General features: G+C 37.5%; 1 protein-coding gene across 3 annotated transcripts in view; it reads right to left on the minus strand.

Annotated features, from left to right (window-relative positions):
* Positions 1-356: 356 nt before the first annotated feature.
* The window catches only part of JPH1 (junctophilin 1), an 83,724-nt gene continuing 64,058 nt past the window's right edge, over positions 357-20,022 (minus strand). The window contains exons 4-6 of one of the 3 annotated variants that reach the window (XM_069004956.1): positions 11,108-11,769; positions 3,073-3,168; positions 357-1,217 (exon numbers count right to left, since the gene is read on the minus strand). In XM_069004956.1, coding sequence (XP_068861057.1) covers positions 3,088-3,168; positions 11,108-11,769 — 743 coding nt within the window. In that variant the 3' untranslated portion in view covers positions 357-1,217; positions 3,073-3,087. Of the gene's footprint in view, positions 1,218-1,432; positions 2,907-3,072; positions 3,169-11,107; positions 11,770-20,022 lie in introns of those variants that run through there. The other 2 variants (XM_069004955.1, XM_069004953.1) reach the window with 2 other exon arrangements.

A 20,022-nucleotide genomic window follows, 5' to 3' on the forward strand; every position in this document is an offset into this window, starting at 1 on the left:
ATGGAAAATAATATTTTCAGCTGATTGAGTAGTTAAGCAAATGTAGTGGCTTTAAGACAGTTGTAATGGCAAATTTTCTCTGCGTAAATACTGGTTCACAAATGTAATGTTAATTTTGAACCTATGAAGACCCTGAGGAGCAGTGAAGCCTAAAAAAATTAATTCTCTTACAAGAAGAGCTGTTAACTGACCAGTCACTCACCAATTACAACAAAATTGATCAGACCATCTTGCAGTGGGAATACAATTTGAGATATTAAATGGATAAAGTTACAAAATCCTGTATCGGAAGAGAAAAGAAGACACAAAAGGAAGCTTGAATTTTTTTTTAAATTATTTATTTTTAATTGTTTCCCAGAATCACTTTTGTTGAAAACAGTAACTCACAATTATTTCAAAGGGACTAGAATTTCACCCATTTTCCTGCTTCACGCCTTTTAATTTGATTAGTTGTTAGAAAAGTTGCTTCCAGAGAGTGAACAAAGTAATTTATAAACAGGAAAAAGTAGTCTGAAACTCTATTAATAACCAACTTATTTTTATTAGAGCAAATACAGTTGTGAAAACTGTACATTGTACATTTTGGGTCAAGAATTATAAATAGAGAAACTCATAGATAAAGAGTTCATTCTTTGACAGCAAGAAACTTTAAATAGACAAAATGACATTTCTAAGTACATTGGCAGGCTTCATTGTGCTGTCCAAAATGTAGTGTACAGTATAACAACCAATTATAAATAGCCTTTCATGTAAAATACAGCTGTGCACGTTTTAGAAAAATACCAACAATTTGTTTGAGCTTTGTTTTTAAAAAAGCTTATAAATCATACATATTTATAAATGGTACTAACATGCTTACTTCAATTTATAAACATTTTTCATAAGCTTTGTTACCCATTATTTCCAGAGCATAAAGTATTTTAAATAAACATTTAATAGGAATTAAATATGTCAGTTACAAAATTACCTCTCCATGTAAGGAGACAGGGGGTGACCGAACGGTGGGATGGAACATTTCATCCATTAATTCAAGGCTTACACAGTAACTTTTAAAATTTTGTTCATAATTAAAAATCACTTTCCTAAATTTAAAACACAATTTAAACTTTGTAGGTTTTTTTTTTAAAAAATAAATATACAAGTTTTATTTTCATTTGCTCTCTTTCTGCTTTCTTCTTTATCCACACTGGTCAATACACAGGATTCTCAACATACTTCTGTAAAAAACACCACGGTGTTACTGCCCTGCTCGGAGCTGCTTCGCTGCACAATATTTAGTCCATACCTACGGTGCTTTACTGTGCTGCATCAAAAAATAGCTAATATATTTTGTAAGAATGTTGCCCATTAAACCATGCAAAAACTTAGAAAGTTTACAAACAGGTTCAAAAACTATACTGTATGAAAAATTTTCTAACAGAGATAAAATAAACCGTAATACAAGCCCTTTGCTTTTCGCAGCTTTAAATTAAAATGTTTGCTTGCCAAATGATCACACCACATATCTTCAATAAATAAGCATGCATTTGATTAATATAGGGTACAATAATTACAGTATAATGGCACAAAAAAAGAAATGTGATCACATCGTTTGAACGAAGGGCTATGAAACTACTTAAGACAAACTTTCCAAATGAAAAATTTTGAGGCTTTTTTAATGCTGAGGTAAAATTATAAATGGACTTTAAAGACACTGAAGGCATCAAGTTGATAAACAATCACTTAACATTTTAAAATGCTCTACCTGAATGTATTCAACACAAATCTAGCATTTTAAAATTATGACTTATGAGCATTAGCTAGCTTAACTGTCCTTGGCATTAATGTGCACCCAGACAAGACTTTATTTTAACTGCTGTCAAAATACCTCAGTGTTGAAACATACTAATTCAAATCACCAATCACCACAGCACTAGAATTAAGAAAAAAATAAAAAAAAGTCAACATGCAAACCCTGTATCTCACCTTTCTTGGCTTATTTTGATATTCTATCTCCCGTTTAGAATGTGCTTATACCAATATAAGATTCTTATTTTTTTATTATGAAAAAATTTGCTTGGTATTGGCGTAAGTATTTGAGCATTTTAAGGAAGATACCAGTACCTTTAAGTTTTGCAGTAATGGTGTATTATTTACTGAACCTTAACGCAAAATGATTCTTCAGGTTTAAGAAAATGAATTTCAGAATTTTATCCTTGGACTAGGAAAATATATTTGATTTTCTGCTTCTGCTGCTAGGCAGAACTGGTAGCTTTCTCCAGCTTGGACTAAACACTACTTATGGCTATACATCAAATTTCATAAACAACAAATGAACAGAATCATGCACAGGCAAATGAAATTCGATCTCCCAGAACACTGCAGGAGATGTTAAAAGCAGCAGGTAATGGAATAAGACTGGTGACTGATGTTGCTAACTATTTCTTCTAATGAGATAGGAGTGAACGCTGGAATCACTTCCACAGCAACAGAATCCTCTGACCACATTCCTCTGGCAGTCGTTTTCCCATCTCCCCACTAAAAACATCAGACGGTAAAATAGTAAGGCAGCTGTTAACTTCCATCAACAAAAAGTGCAGCTCCGTACATTTCCAGTTTAGTCACACTCTGCTGGAACAGATGGAGAAGCCAACGCACTTCACTGGCGGGGCTGCTTCAGCAGATTATTTTGTTTGTTTTCCAACATGGCTGCTTGCTTCAGCTTTCAGAGGACCCCAAAGCCACGAGCCACCAGCAGAGAAACTGATCTGGGCCCCTGGCTGAATTTTCCAAGTTTCATCTCTCTCGCGTCCCATCCTAATTCCAAGCCTCCTTCCCTGTGTCTGAGTATGACAGGTGCCATTTAAAAGGCTGATGACACAACTGCAGAGAACTGTGGGCTAACACCACTAGTTGTCATGACTTCACTGAAGGGTCAAAACAGTTACAATATTAAATAACTATGTTGAATCACATTCAGGCATAGCTAAAGTTAAAGTGGGGAACATTAAAAGTATGTGAAGAAATTAAATCTTTATCATTTAAGGTGGGATGGATATGGTGATTTTAATACGAAAACAAGACCTTTCTTACCTTTCCTAATTCCAATCAAGTTAGAAAATGGACAAAAAGAATGGCTAAACCAATATTCAACAGCATTACCAGGGCGATCATGACTGAGTTAGGGCCCTGAAAATAAAATAAAGATAACAGAATTAATGCAACCTCCAACATATGCACAGCAATGAACAAGACCCAACTTCTCAATTTCTATAGCTTTTGACCTTGTTCTGAAGGAAACAGACCCTGCTGCTGAAACACAGCCACTATACTTGATATTCAGGTGAGATAAATAACATCTGTGTGAAAATGAGCTGGATAAATACAGAAGAGAGTATATTATTCATTGTTCTTAATCACACTGAGATAAAGCCACCTGACAAATATGACTGCATAAACAAATGAAAACAAACCCATCGACACAAAAACAATGTCAGCCTAAAATAAAGCAAAACAAAGAATGTGAACTACTTTAGGGAAGCCAAGGAGCTGCTCTACATCCTTACAGTGGGTTCCTTCTCCAGTTCCAGCCCATTTCAAAACAAACATAACAAAGATGCTTAAGAATACACTTTTTTGATAACCCAAGTGGAAAAGAAAATTTACTTACCATTGCACTAACAAACCTGTTTCCATTACAGATTAAAATCCATTTTACAGCTGCAAAATTAAACTTGTTTTGATTTACTTGACACTTATCTTACAGACCTATGTACTGAAGAAATGAAAAGTCAAAAAACTCCTTCCATTCCCAGCTAGAGCTAAAATTGGTCAGAAAATTTACATCATTACAAATTTAGTCTTTCTATAAAACCAGAGAAGAGTTTTTAATTCTTTTCAGACATTTTGGATATTTTTTTTTAAAAACTGGATGCTTTCTAATGATCAACTTGAAAAAAGGTTCCAGCAGATGAAAATTCTCAGTTCTGTTCCACTCTTAACATATTTGGTTTATTACAACATAATTTTACAAAGATTTGTATACTCTTTTATTTCAGGGTTGCACTGTAAGCAGAAACAGAGAAGCTTTTCATTCAGACAATACTTTCCTAAATCAAAGATCACAAAACCCACCAGAAAATGTGTGCAGAAAACTATCTTCTGAGCTACACAAGAATCACTGGTTTGCATAAGAAGGTATATATTTTATCAGAAACGATATATTGTTTTCACTTTCCACATGAGGCATGCCTTGCAGAAGTTCATTATGCTTCATGACAACATAATGCTAACATTAGCTATAATTTCTGGAAAGCAAAGGTGTAAGAACTTGCTATTAGTAATTTGCTGCAACAGTGTAACTGGGAAGCCATGGAATAGTACTTGGGTCATTATTATATCACATGCTTTCCTGAAACAGTCTCGTTAAACACCTTCTACCAGAACACACCTTTACACAGCAGATCAGATGGCAAGCCAGAAAAAAACACATTATGTCAGGTACTGCTTAAATCCCTGGTGAGTCTAAATCCCATCAATGCCTCTATCCATAGCAGCCATCAAGCTCACTTAGCACCAACTCAGAGGTGTCTGTTCACATGCTGAGAACTAGGTGTTCAAGTTCAAACAGTGATTGAGATTATCAGAATGCCAATTAAATGCTGCCACGGGGTAATGGTATTGGCAGTAGCACCCACATTTTGCTTAATGGCAGAATGTCTAAAATATTCACTAGGAAATTGAAGACGAGGTTTAATGGCACCTTGGTCAAAGTGATTTTGAATAACAAGCTCCCACTTACCAGTGGTACATTTCAACCACCAGGTCACAGAACAGAAGTGGAACCATATTGCTTCCTCCTTAGTGGAAGTGACTCACCATGTGCCAAAGCATACCAGACACTCGGGGGCAGAGAACAGGCATAAAAGGAAAGCACAGCTCCAGATATGGTTACCACAGCACTGTGAGCAGCCTTGCTCTCTACAGGAAGTGTGATTTGATTACACTATTAATTTCCACTAAGACGTGGGCTTCTTTCTGGTGTTAGGCACTGGAACAGGTTGCCCAGAGAAGCTGTGGATGCCCCATCGCTGCAAGTGCTGGATGGGGTTTTGAGCAACTTGGTCTAGTGGAAGGTGTCTCTGCCCCTGGCATGGGGATTGGAACTAGATGGTCTTTAAATGTGCCTTCCAACTCCAAACATTCTATGGTTCCACAATCCTATGATTCTAGTAGGGACTGCCCATGTGATTCAAATCAGGGTAATGGTTCCTTTATAGGCTGAAATCCCACCTGAAGATTTTGCAGTTATACTGCCCCAGGAATTGCAAGGAACTGTGAAAATCATTGCCAAGTACCATTAAAATTCTTTGGGATTTGGCCATCTAGTACTTTGCATATCTGAAAATAACATCTATGAAAATCACATTCATTTTTTCAACTAAAAAAAAAAATGGAACCTATGGTGTCTTCACAGGAACCAAGAACTTGTTCATTACCTGAAATACATCATGGAACAGCATCCTGGTAGCTGCAAGACAGATTTTTGCTGATTGCAGCTCTAATGGCAGCTTGGTATCATTAGTGCACAGTCTCATGGAATTAAGATTGTTGGAGGGGAAGGGGACTTCTCTTTTGAAGCATCTGTCAGTCAGGTTAGGTATAACAATCTCACCACAGCAACGTTAGATAAATTAGGCTAAAAACCCCAGGGGCTATGCTCTGAATCAAGTCTCATTTACAAAGACAGAAGCAAGTGACACCTTAAGAATTGGGCTGTTGATTTTACATCAAGATCATAGAAAAATATGTTATTTCTTTATGATAATGAGTCTGTGCTTTATACAAAGAAGTAAAGCTCATATTCTTCGATCTGCTATTGTGTTTCACATTCTGACAACTACACCTTTCAGCCCAAAGCAGGATTTCCTGATAAACTAAAAAATGATCAAACAACATTTATGAACACACAGTTATTATGCAATGAACTACCGCCTGTTTTGTAGACACCTACTAAATAAGCATTTAATGCTTTAAGGCAAATACCACAAGTAAGACTTTAGTGTCCTGCAAGGGCTTAAAATAGCAAAAGCCAAAATTAGTTTGAACAGTTCAAGAGTGACTAGAACAGGTGCACTAAAGAAGCTGTAGTAGAAAACCTTCAGTCCTGCTTAAATTTACCCTTTCAGCTTCTTGTAAGTTAGAAATTTATATAAGTTCAAAATACAACCATATGATTAGCTTCCATTTGGGGAAGAAAGAAAGTTATTTTCCTAAAATGTAGTGCCAGGAAGTAAAAAGACTAGGCTTGTAATTCCATTGCATTAGGAATGTCCATTAAATTTAGCATAAAGTTCTTGCTCAGAGGTTTTATTTTGGATCAGGCAAATACTGTTCTATTTTTCTAACATCATGGTATTTACAGCCCTTACTAAATGGATGTTAAGTGAACAAAGAGATGAGAATTGAACAAAAATATGGGAGTAGAATCCCTGGGCAACATTCAGGTAAAAGCCAGGCTAAACACTGTGCGTTCAAAATCTTTACCTGCCAAATGAAAAAAATTACAGTTTAGTAAAACACTTGTGCCTGAGCTTGTACTTGTCCTAGGGCAGCACATGGACACATATTAAGCAAAAAAAAAAAAAAGTGTATTCATAAATGTACACTACAATAGTGTTTCGTGAAATTCAATCCTATTTTTCACTCAAATCCAAGAGAACCTCCAATCAGCTCATACTCAAGGTGGGACAGCAGCCTGCAAGCTGAGACTGGGGCTAGAGGCTGCTAACGACCAGTTAGAAACAACAGTACTGGTTTGTGGTCAAGTGTCTCTGTGAACACTTCACACCGTGGCAAATGTAATGTAAAGGAGCCTAATTCTTGGTGAAAGAGGGGTGATTTATCTCTCATAAATGACAGGTAATGCCTGCAAACAGCTATTTCTGAGCAGCTGATGAACTTACAACTTTGTCATTGTGCTTTACGCATGATTTAACCTTGATAAAACTGTGACTCTTTCTTATGAGTTCTGGAATGATTTCAAACTTTGTTTTTTTGAACAACAGGGAGTAAGTACGCAGAGAAACACACTTGTATGTGTGGCATAAGAACTATGTGCTGATATTTTTCAAGTATAATGCCAGAAATGGGGATATCTAGAGAATCAAGACTGTTTCTATATCTTTTTGCACTCAAAAGACATTCTTAAGGATGTAACACATTCACAGAAAGTACAAAACATGAATTTGATTACTAAAACATCTACTACAAGCTTTGCTGCAAATAAAGCTGATTAAAGTTCTTAATCCAAATTAAAGTTGATGTTTCATTCAGGTATGAGAAATGGCTTTGATTTAGACACATGGAAGGAAGAATTAAAAATCTTCCCTTTGGTATCTGTGTTCTTAACGCCTTATCACTGAAAACCTGGAGAAAGTACAGCACAACTTTATACAGCACTGTTAGATAATCTAATGAAAAGTGCTCAATAAATGTTAATAGATTCATTTTTTGCATTCCAAAACTATGTTTTATCATTCTCTTTTCATGAAAGTGAGAGTTCTTTTCTCTTTATATTCCTTAACAAATATATTTTAGAACTTTTATGGAGGATCTAAGGCAGACTTACTTTCAAGGCATAACAAAATCATTTGTCAGAATGACTAAAAAGCAATGGCAGTTTCTTACTAAAATAAAATAATTCCCCAATGCAACTCTAGAATTCTGAAGTCTCTCAACATTCAGAAGCACCTGGGATAAGGAGAAGTACATTAATTAGGAAAAGGGAGAATGGATTTAAACTAAAAGAGAGTAAGTTTAGATTGGATATTAGGAAGAAATTCTTTACTGTGATGGTGGTGAGGCACTGGCACAGGCTGCCCAGAGAAGCTGTGAATGCCTCATCCCTGAAAATGTTCAAGACTGCTGGATGGGGCTCTGAGCAACCTGGTCTAGTGGAAGGTGTCCCTGCCCATGGCAGGAGAGTTGAAACTAGATCATCTTTTAAGGTCTCTTCCAACCCAAACCATTCTATCATTCTATTAATCTGGCTGCTCCTCACTAACTGCACTCTTATCTTAGTCACTGCTTAATTCCAACACACTGGTGAGCTCAGTCCAGGAGCAATGCAGAACAGGCTACTGTTTTTCTGAAGCTGAAAGGTGATACTGAAAGTTAAAAGTCTCCGGGCAAAGTTAATAGTCATTCTGTACTGTTTCTCCCTCAGACTGCTAGGCCAATAAGCTTCTCTTTTTTGCTTTAATTAGTTTAGCATTTTTACTCTCAGCATTTCGAAGAAATAAGCATGTAGGAAATATAGTTTATAAGGGCAAATTTATAGACACATAGAAGACATTTCTGAAAAACACCCACATACATTACATACATCTTAAGATACTGTTATAGTAAAATGAATTCCTAAAATCTACCTTCCTTCCATATTGGAATGCTGGTAATAAGAATAACGCAGTTAGGGTGCTCCAAATGAAGTAGACGGACCTAGAGTAGGGTTCCCAGATAACCTGCAATATCGGTGAACAAACAGTAGCTAATGCACAATATCTCATCACTTTTACACCTTTCGTGATAACAGGCTGTAGATTCATGGTCCTTAGCCTGATTATTCTAGAAGGTCAATAAACTGCTGTTCAGGTACCCTACTTGTTAAGATGAAGCCTCCCTCAGCTCCAAAACATTATTTGGAATGAAGGAAAAATAAGGACTATTTCTAGTCACTTATTTTCACCAGAGCTGAAAAACAATTCCAATTCAGCCTAAAATTTGTACATTCTCACTCAACATTTACAAGCCTGTCAGCTTTGTGCTACCCTACATAGGAATCATATCTGTGAGATTTGAAAGGTTAAAGGGCTGATATCAGCTGTAATACAGATTTTCAGATTAAAAAACCTCTGTGAACATCTACTCTGATCCGCACTAAACAGAATAAAAGCTTCCTGCAGCACTAGAGAATATCATCTTGACAAAATGCTCATTATCAAACTTTTCAGTGACGGCTCCAAAACCCCAGCATCTGGAAATTGATGGCACATTTAATTAAGATCATTAAAATCAACTTGAAACAAGATTTTTATCCGAATCTTTCTAGCTGTTGGATCTTCTTACACATTTCCTTGTTAGCCTGGGAAACTGTTTTATAAAGCACACTTACAGAAAGTGATTTAGTATGTCAGGGTTTTTTTACCTTGAATCTTTCATTTTAAGATATGTTTTAATCATTCCTGGAGCTCTTTGTGGGACTTCCCCTCAAGGTTTTTTTTTCATTTTAAATCCCTGATTTACGAACACTCTATTTTATCCTGGAAGTGGCTGCACCCGTGCCAAAAGCAGACAGAACAGACTCCCATGTACTCTTGCTTAATCTTTTCTGTTGATAAATCTAAGGATTATATTAACATCTCTGAACAACAGCAGCAGACTGGGAGCTCATGTTCAGTTGCCTCTCTTGCTCCTGATCCACCAACCTTTTCCAGTTCTGATCCTGTGTGGCCAGGCTCTGTTAACTGTCTTTCACATACAGTATTATATTTTGCTGTGCTGCCCATGGATAATTATACTTGCAGCCTTCTTAGCAGTTGATTTGCATCAGCTTGTATTTGCCTTCATTGTAGACCACTCTCCTGGTCTCTGTGTCTTCTATAAACTTCATGGGCAATATTCTTATGTTCTCTTGTATGTCATTAATAAGAATGTGAATAGAGTAACAGAATTAATGTAAGAATGACCTCATCAGAATAATATCAAATAACTTATGGTTTTCTAATTACTTCTTGAGAACCATCAGTCAGTTTTAAAAAATTCTTGCAATGTGACATTTAGCCTTTGCATTACTCTGGTTTCCTTGTCAGAATACATCACCATGTAAAAGCAAATCAAGTGACCTTCTTGACTATGATTCTTCTGTCACTCCTGAAGATGTCAAACTTGTTTGACAAGACCATTTACAATTCATGTTGGTTGGAAATTCCTCCCCCTCTTTATTTCTAAATTCTTTACTAATGACGTGTGGTGTCAATTATTCAAGTGTTTTGCCTGCAATCTATACTAGGCTATCTGGATCTCTTTAAATAGGTCATTCTGTTTATCCTCTCAATAATAACACACTATTTGCTTTGTAGAGTACCACCAAAAATGACTCAAAGAAACAATGCTTATAAAAGAGAAATATTATGACAATTATCTAGACCTCTTCATTTACTAAAGATTAATTTTAGGATCTACAACTAATGCTTTCCCAAGTTTCTCTTGGCCCAAAAATCACAGAATCATCATCATAGATTCTGAATTTCATACCCTGGCTTTTTCTTCTACCATGGAATAGAAATTGTACTAGTCATCACTCCTTTTCTGCATAGCTGTTGATAATTTTATTGGTTTTAAATAATAATGAAATTAAGATTCACACTGATCTGAAAGGGTAGTTTTAAAACTCCATTTCCTGATGAAAAGTACAACTTTTCACATCACTGTAAAACGCAAGCATTTTTAGATGTATGCATTTTAAAACAGTATGCATTTTGGTTCAAATTGCCTGTTTGTAGAGGCCACAATCAACATGGAGAATAAGCTGAAATTGGGAGGTTGTCTGGACTGGGTCAGACCACAGGCCAGCATCCTGTCTCCAACAGTAGTCAAAAGCAGACCTTTGGGGAAGAGTGTGTGTCTGACTCCAAGTACCGCCCAATTATCTACAGAAGTGCAACACTGTAGGACTTTTTTTTCTGAGTGGGAATATATACATATATATGTACATGTATAACTGCAGGTATGTATGTACACACATGCAAACCACACCTATTTGTTTATACATACACACCCTAATACACACAGTAGCACGCTTCTGTGTTTATGGATGCAATAGGGTCTCATGGTTCAGAAGTCTGTCAGTATTTGCCTATCAGCTGTCCCCTCCCAGTTCACAAAAAAGATAATTTAAAGGACTGGAATATTTTTTCCTAACTCCAGTCTGGTGTAGTGGGTTTTAGCTAGCAGACTGCCTCCAGATGAAGATTTGACAGAAGTGAGCTTTTCCTGTGCTTAGGTTGCAAAGCTCAGCACTTGGAGGCAAAAGGGCAGTGAAAGTGAAAAGGTTTCTTGCAATACTTACCGAGCTGTTTCCTACTTCTTTCTCCATTGCTGAATGTGACTCATTATTAGCTGGGTTCTTTGGTGCAGCAAATTCTGGTTTCTTAATTTTTATGTCAGGTTTGTTTTCTTTGGCATCTGGCTTACCCCCAGATCTAGCAGGACTTGGCTTCTGAGAGGGTGGTACCCGTGCAAGTGTTGATGGTGAAGGGTTGGCATATTCATCTTCTTCCCTGAGCTCCTGTGGAAGCGCTGTTGGATTCGTTTTTACATAATAGCCATGGTAGTGACCATGCAGCTCCCCATTCTCTGTGCTGCTGGGATTGTGCTGGGCTGAAAACTTTGGCTGGTGTTTCCCAGCTACCTCTTCCTTCACTGGTGCTTTTGAATATAAGGGCTTGTTAGTTGTGGGTGTTATATTCTCAGTGGCTAAAAGCTTTTGTTCTTGACTGAGTCTTGCCCCAGAAGTGGAGCTTTGCCTTTTCAGCTGTTTTGAAGGAGAAGTCTCAGAAGAAAGAGGAGGACTATTCCTTGGACTTGCTTCTGGGGTTCGAGGGGGTGTAGTACCTTTTCGATAAAAGTGAGGTGACTCTTTTGGGGTGGGTGGTTTCTCCTGACCTTTTTCTTCAGATTTTTCTTTTGCATCCATTCCTTCTTGAAATTTTTGTTTGATATAATCAGGGCCTGAAAAATAGTGTGACAAATATTAAGATCAAAACAAAATTTACAGTAAAACTATTACATTGGGATGTCAGACTGCATTGCCTTGCTAAAATGCAGGCAAGGGTGTGTATTACCCAAAATTTATTGATATTCGTAGTGATTTACTCCAAATTGCTCAGTCACTGGAGTTACTGTAGTTTTTTGATAATTGTTGGGACTACTTATTAACTTGGCTCAGTTACTCTACATCTTCAGCTTTTCAAAGGGCCACAGGATCTAAGTTGTTCCTGAGTGAAGTCTGTGTGACTGAAGACTGACTAAGCTTACCTCATCTATCTTTCCTTTTCTGAGAGGAATATTTTGAGGTACGTTTTGCTTAATTACCCTAATTGATTTAACTTCTTATGATCAGAATACCTGTTTGATATGTAGGTAATTAACCATCAAAATGAAATGTCTCTTCTGTTCTCATAAGCTACAGGAAAAAGTGCTTGAATAGCTTTTTTTCCCTTTGGGTGAATGTCAGCTTGTCTGATATACACATATATGCACCTTGAACTCTCACATGCTGGCTTTGTCTTCCAGATCCAATAATTTCCATATGAAAACCCAGGTTAAGCACTCTAGTCAGTAATACAACTCCTACTTAGAAGGCAGAAATACAAATTCTCTTATAGTCACCCGGAAAATACTCACAGAGCAGCAAGTGTGAAGAACATCCTCTACCTAAATTGTAGCTAAACACCCATGTGCACTTCACTACTAGGACTCACTTATCAGAGTGCATGTCTATACAGCTGTTAACATAAACACAAACTGGCTGACATGCTCTGCTCCAAGTTTTGGTTGTCAGATTTAATTGTTTAATGGTAAGACTTGAGCAAACACTGCTGAAGAAACAAAATTGCTGTAAATCTGTATGTATTGCAGACAGGGTTTTCTGTTTTACTTCCTAGAGGTCACATCTCAGATTCCAGGATCAGTTTCCCATAGAAGTCAGAAGCTGGAGAGCTCTGTGAACAAAGAACTGCCAACAATCTTTCGGTATTTTCAAAAATGGCTTCTGAAAAATATATTGCAACTATTTCTCCACTTCTATCCTTGCTAGCACCACAACTTTCCTTTGACTTTTTACTCTTCTCTAAGTGAGCCTTATCTGTGCTTCATGTCATAGAGAAATTCTGTGCCCAGGGAAGAATGTCTGCACACATTTTTCTGCTTCTGAGTTTAAAGGAGGCTGTAACTGTGCTAGGCAGATACAGTGTTTTTACAGATGCCAGAAGCATATGCATCACTACGCAGTGCGAAGATGAGAGGAAGGAAGAGCAGCATGAAGCTTTTGGAAGTTACTGAGTCATCTGGTAAGTAAGCACTGCTAAGAAGAAGAATTACTCGGCATGCAAGGTCTTTTGAGCAGGAAAATCACAACATTTTTGGCATCTCTGAAAACCAGGGGTGGAAACAGGGAGCTGTTAAGAAAGAAGGCTAGACACAGACAAGCCAGGATTTGTTCTCAAATGACATTTGAGGAGGAAGTTTTGAGGAGTTAAGCCTGCACAGAGGGAGAGAACTAGAGGCTTGATTCACAGCTTTTTATAATCTTCCTGGTAAAAGGGAAAGGCAGCACAACACAAATTAAGAGTTTCCATATATAAAGTTACAGGTATGATCGCCATTCAAAAAATTCTCCATCACGTTGGGGATTTCCTTCCCTCTTTGCTGAGATACATAAGGTAATGCTGAGGGGTTTAACATGCATAAACTTTCATGCATAAACTTTCTTTTTCATATCCTTTCACATTAGATATAATTACGGGTGTAAAGAGAAAAGGATAGCTAAAAGAGCTCTGACTAATCTTTAAGCCCAAGCACGGAGCTGTCAAATTGCAATGATTAATTATTATGGACAAATCCACATTCACATTAGCTTGCTCTTTACAACTGCTGTGGTTAAAGCATCCAACTGGAGTATTATCTCTTCAGTCTTAAAATGCTGCTTTAATTCTGAAAATTCACATACTGTGACAGCTCTGCACTGCCTCATATATGTAGAGAATTGACTTTTACTAATATCTGACTTGACAAACTGAAGACACTTTCAGAAGGAAAACAACAGAAAATTACATCAGAAATGACCTCAGCAATGTCATCCCTCTCCGTCCTTTCCTACAATCAACTAAAAGCCTCCCAAAGTTGGTCAGAGAAAATCCCGTCTTGTCAAGAGACCTCTAAACTCTGTTGGAATTTCTGAAAAAAGAAGAGAACCCATGATCTCAGCTGCCCATGTCTCCCCAAGACACTGGTGGAGTGAAAAGTAAAAAACTTAAAGCAAAACAAAAATATAATCTGGAGCTTCCCAAAGAAGTTAAGTTTCAACAGGCTAACAATGCCACATTTTTACTGGGTATTTGGCAATACTGGAAGCTATGTGACACTGAGATCCACCAGAGAATGCTGCATCCAAGTAACATCTGAGGGTGTCTGACCAGACATTCAGTCATTGCCTTAACACAGCACAGCAGCCCTCCCTCCCACCCCCAGTACATCACATATGGATATTAGAGATACATCCCTTGCCTCAAATCTTGTCAGGCAAGTCTTTCCAACACTGAAATTCTTGGCTCTATGCTCAAGTTAGCTTTGGAGATTGTCCAAATACTTTTAAAACATCTGTTTGCTGTATCCAATACAATTGGATTATGCACCTGTCCAAACCACTGACTCCAAGCAGCAAGAACTCAACTCCCACTCCCTTCTGAGGACTAAGAGCTGCCAGGATTTACCTTGTCCCCTTTGTTTAAGACACTATCTAACACTACAGACATACGTAAGAGAGTCCTTCTTCAGAGCAATCTACAGCACAGGTTTAAAGAAACAAGGGCCAAGGGAATTTGGAAAGAGAGTCACTAACATCTTTTCCTGTAAGATTTCTTAGATGGCTGATCTTAATGAGGACGAGAATAGAACTTGAAGGTGGGAAGAAGGTAAAGGGGAATCTGACCAGGAAATAAACACAGATCTCTGGTTTGCTTCAGTTTGCAGTTCAATCAACCAGCAGATCTAGACATAATACATCTGAGTGCCTATGGAGAATCTGGTCTGGAAAGCAGAACCAAGAAATGTTATCTAACCAAGTAAAGGTAAGATGAACCTGTGTGTTTCTTATGGTGACATGCTGGCTGTGCTACCATCGGTTCAAAATTGATGCACCTTTACTTGATAAAGGTCAGCCATGGGGTGGTTTTGGCTTGCACACCTGTTGTGATGCCAGCAACTGGATGGCACCATTAAAGTGTGAGTTAGGCAGTACTCAGAGGGAACAGCCTCTGGAAGCCAAAGGACTGTGTGGATGAGTGCAAGGTATGCACAGTCTCATACAGTCTGATGGTTCGCTTGAACAGCATTTCACTGATGGCTGTGGGGTGAGGGAAGCTTTGAGTTGGTTGAAGACACACACTCATGGTTGTTCTAAATCTACAATTTCTTGTGAAGTTCTTGTTTAATATGTCCTTCCTCCTGGAAGGGCTCCAGTTAGTGATGTGACAGCACAGCCAGCCCTGTAAATGAGAAGAGAAGGATGCCCTGGTTCTGCCACAGCATTTTTAAAGAGGTGACAGCCACATGCTTTCCCCCATGGCCTAGTGAGGCACACATATCGGTAGCACAGGGCTGTTGCAGGATTGTGGCTCAAGGAGCATCTGAAAATGTCATCTTGCAGGACACTGTAAATGCAGCCACTGTTTCCCAAGAAGACTAAGAAGAGACCTCATGCCTCATCAGATCAGAATGAAATCTGAAGCTTGAGAGGGATGGCAGAATATATCTAGGATACTGAAGGAAAAGGCATACATGCAATTTCATCAGTGATTTTATAAATATCTTACCATTCTTACACTTCAGGAAAAATAAGCATTTCATATTACAATTTTATTAGTCTCTTGAAAGCAAAAAAAGATTATAATGCCACTAATGCAGGCTCCAGAACATAATCTTTTAAGAATATAATATTTAAAGTACTGTTGATGCTGAGTGATGTGATTCAATTTCAAGGTATATTAGAAGTACTTATTAGATAAACATATGCTAATTTCTGCTTTTTAAACTAAAGTACACTTTATGTGATGTAACCTATCTTTAGTACTACATAGAGAGTTAACAAATAGACAGGGCTATAAAGAGTAACCCATAAGAAAAATAAGAAACAACATTATAATTTTGTCATTATGAGAAAATTTATGTTGTGCTTACAGATAAATTCCAAACGTGAAGCACATATTTCACTTCCTAATTTTGTTTACATGTATGAACTGTTAGTGGAAGCATGCTCCACTTTCACTGTACTGTTTAACAACTGTCTGTGGCATAATGGAGACACAATCAAAGTTACTTGCTCAACCAGAACACTGCAGTCTATATGCAAACCTTCCAAGATTAGAGGCCCCTTTTTACTCAACTACTGAACACTTCTACAAAAACAGGAGAGAATTTCTGATTTGAAAAGTTCACAATCTGTAAATAGAATACTAAAAGTCATACCAATAGCTCATTTTAGTGATGGGAAAGCTAACCCAAAAGGAAATCATGACCCAAAGCACGTGTTTCATCCAAATAACCTTTCTGGAATTTAGTGCTCACCTGTCAATAAAGTACCAACATGCCTAAAGCTTTGGTAAATCTTTGGCAAAGCTAAATATGCAGAGAAAGTGTTTGTCAAAACTAGGAATGGAGTGTAAGTCTCCTGAATAAGCAAAACCCCACACAGCACTTTGGCCACAAGTTTGTTGCCTACCATAAATGCCATCTTGCTGAAAAAGCCAAGAGCTGATCTAACAAATCAAAATTCAAAGAGGAAACAGTAAATGATGAGTAAGTTTCTTACTGCAGATTATACCCTAAGACAAATCCAGAGCATGATATGGTTGAAGTAAAAGCTTAAGACTTTTGTATTTAAATGGACTGTACAAAAAAAAGGAGTATGTATACTTTAGTGTTGGTAGAGCAGGTTGATATATGCTGTTCATGAAATAAGCCAGTGAAAACAATTTTGTTTATCTTCTGATGTTTTTCTAATGTGTCACTGTTAGCAACAATATGTATGCTCTCACAATAAGATTTATTTGCTATTCTGATGAACTTAATAAAACTTTGGAAAGCCAAGCGATCGATCAGAGGATAAATTAATATAGTATCTTTCTTCCTTATGTTAGGATTTTTCAGGACAGGACATCCAGTTTAGAAGAATTCCTCAGGACGGTAACTGTAGGTGAAGGAAATATAAATAATCAATTATCAACCTCTTAAAATAAGTGATTCAGTGAGTCATTATGGAAGTGCAAATAAATATATTCAGTAAATTTTAGAAAGATATGGCTTATTATTATTTCTTCATTGTGGAGATGAGAAGGAATGGGGAAGAACTATAATTAATATCATTAGTACTTCCTCTGTTTTGTTCTTAATTTTCTGAAGGTTCTACTGGTAACAGGGAACAAAAAATCCCTCTTAAGTGCTAGGCTGCTGGCTTGGAATTCAGCCCAACTGAATGGAGGGCTGTGCAATGCCATGTGCAAAATGTGTTGATGAACTCGCTGGAGGCAGAGATATGGTTACGGTTTTAGTAATGTTTGGCAGACTGAACTGGGACTGAACAGGACTGGAAATTAACGGCTAAGGATTATTTCTACAGAGAAATTAAAGGATAAAAGGCAAGGTACTTAAAGAGCCATAGGACTCTGAGAGAAAACTTCTGCCTGACTTAGGTATGAGTAGAATAGAACAGGACATTTCAGTCGAAAGGGACCGAGAACAATCATCTCGTCCAAGTCACTGACTAATTTAGGTGTGAACAAAAGTTAAAGCCTGTTATTAAGGGCATTGTCCAAATGCCTCCAGAACACTGACAGGCCCGGGGCATCAACCACCTCTCTAGAAAAGCCTGTTGCAGTGTTTGACCACCCTCCTGGTAGAGAAAGACTTCCTAATGGTATCTTAAGAGGTTATCACCCCAGGTGTCTGCAGTACCCTTCTGATGGATGCAGTGATCCAGCAATAGGGCGTGGAATAGTGCAGTTCCTTCATGGTTGGGTCAATGTGCAGTAAGGTAAGAAATGTCTTATTCCTAGTGATGCATATGTAAGTTATGTAATAATTCCTTAATTCAGAAACACATATGTAGGCCTGTCTGCCCTGTTTCAGCTGCATCTGAAGTTGGATGCCAGCTGCAATAATGGCTTTCTTTAACTGTACTTGAGAACGCTTTACAGAAGAAAACCCCACATTATCTAAGGCTTAAAAATAAAGCATGTCACAAAACAGAAAAAAAGAATTGAAATGGAAGGGATTGTTGACACTGCTTTGTGAGATGTAGAAGAAACCCAAGTCTGGATGGCTGATTTAACTTTCAGCCTCTGATAGCAACTGCATTTTGGTGAGGTATGATCAGTATTTTAAATGTTATTAAGCAGCTTCCCTAGCTAGGAGCAAATAAAAATATTTCCTGGATCATTTTCAAAATTCTATTTGGTTGCCTTAAAATCCCTTTTTTCTTTTTTTCCCAGACTTAGTACCACCAGCATGGAAGTACCATGGCTGCCTAGGAAAGAAAACTACAGTGTAAACAAGAGGGAGAGGAGTGCATTTTTTTGCATAACCCAAAAACCACTCCAAAATATAATGTTTATTATTTAGAACCTTTAGTTAACTTTTAATTGCAAATCCTCATTTCCTACGTTCCCTCCTTGAAAAAACCTTCCCTCTGCTGAAGTTTTCTCCAGCTTACACTTTCAGGGCTTCTCAATCTGTTAGCATTGCTGCTTCCTTAAGTAGTATTCCTGGTAGTCTTCCTTCTCTTGTTGGACTGGAGAAAAGACTGAAGCTAGCATGTGCCAACAGCTACTCACTAAATCCACGAACGTCATGGAGATTGATCCCTACATGTGTATGGAACTGTTCTGACTTGATCTGGCAGCCTGCTCTCTTTGAAACCATGTACTACCAACATGACTGAAAAATATGACAGAGATAGAATATAATGTGGTATTTTACTATTGCCACAACCTGACAAAGCCACATCATCATTCAGCAATGTAAAAGTTAGAATACACATATCTCCCTGAGGACTCCTAATTCACCTAGGACTAATTTTAAAAGGTAGCATCACTGAAAACAAGTGGGTTTCAAAGCAGCTTTAAATGCAACCTACCCTTCTTGCTAAGGAAAGACCTACAGAAAGTATTCACTGGTAGAAATTGCTTATTAAGTGTCTTGTTCAGAAGAACCCTAAACACATAAATTTTTGCATATCAAGGTTGCTACTGTCTTTATAACTGCTCAGGAAACAGTTTTGTGCAGTATCTTAAACAACTTCTTGCATAGTTTTGCTAGAATATGTATCTACCATCTTTAAAATATCTGCCAATGCTTTATTTTCCTGACTTTGACATCAATGAAAGTGACGCAGCCTTCTCAAAACCCCATCAAATGCTTCCTGACACAGACTAGACTGAGATCAAAAGCCTTGAGTTACTTATTTACTAGCCCTACATGCAGAGACACACACACACTTTGGCCAAATCCAAGGCTAGTTTTTATGTCTCTGTGTTTACTCTGCTGTGATATTTACACAGCACAACACAGTTCTTGGTGTGACCTGTGTGACTACTTTAGTGCTAGTGTCTCTGCATTTTGCACAGGTATTTGCAGAAAAGCATATGATACCATGTTATCTCACAATGCTTTTTGAAAATATCAAAACATCTACTCAAGCACACTCGAGTTGCCAGCAACAGCAATAGCAACAGAAAAGGAAATGGACTTCAGCCAAATAATTCACATCACAGCAAACGTCACAAACTTGTGAGTCTAGCAGCAGGATGATGAAACAGATATTAATGTAATTTCTACCAGCAAGAAAGCCAGACTGCCTCCTCTCTCCCTGTCAGTTCCTCCAAATCTGGAACTCATTTGAGTTACCCTACCATTAACACACCTGCATGCAGAACCTAAACAGTATTTTTGTAATTTGCATTTTTGTATTATCCAATAACTAAAGAATCATTAAGGATAAAAGAATCCCTAAAAATAACATTTTCTTCCTCTAAAGGTTTATAAATGCATCATTATAGAGCAGACATATACACACTGAAAGATCTGAAGTCAGGAAATACTACACCAATGAATCTCAAACACTGCCTGGAGTCAGCACCAAGAACAATGAATTTATTCTGACTATATATCCAACCTCTGCTCCATTTCTGTAACTGCTTTAGCAGGTGA

The sequence above is a fragment of the Aphelocoma coerulescens genome, chromosome 2, assembly GCF_041296385.1.
Source record: "Aphelocoma coerulescens isolate FSJ_1873_10779 chromosome 2, UR_Acoe_1.0, whole genome shotgun sequence".
Lineage (NCBI taxonomy): Eukaryota > Metazoa > Chordata > Aves > Passeriformes > Corvidae > Aphelocoma > Aphelocoma coerulescens.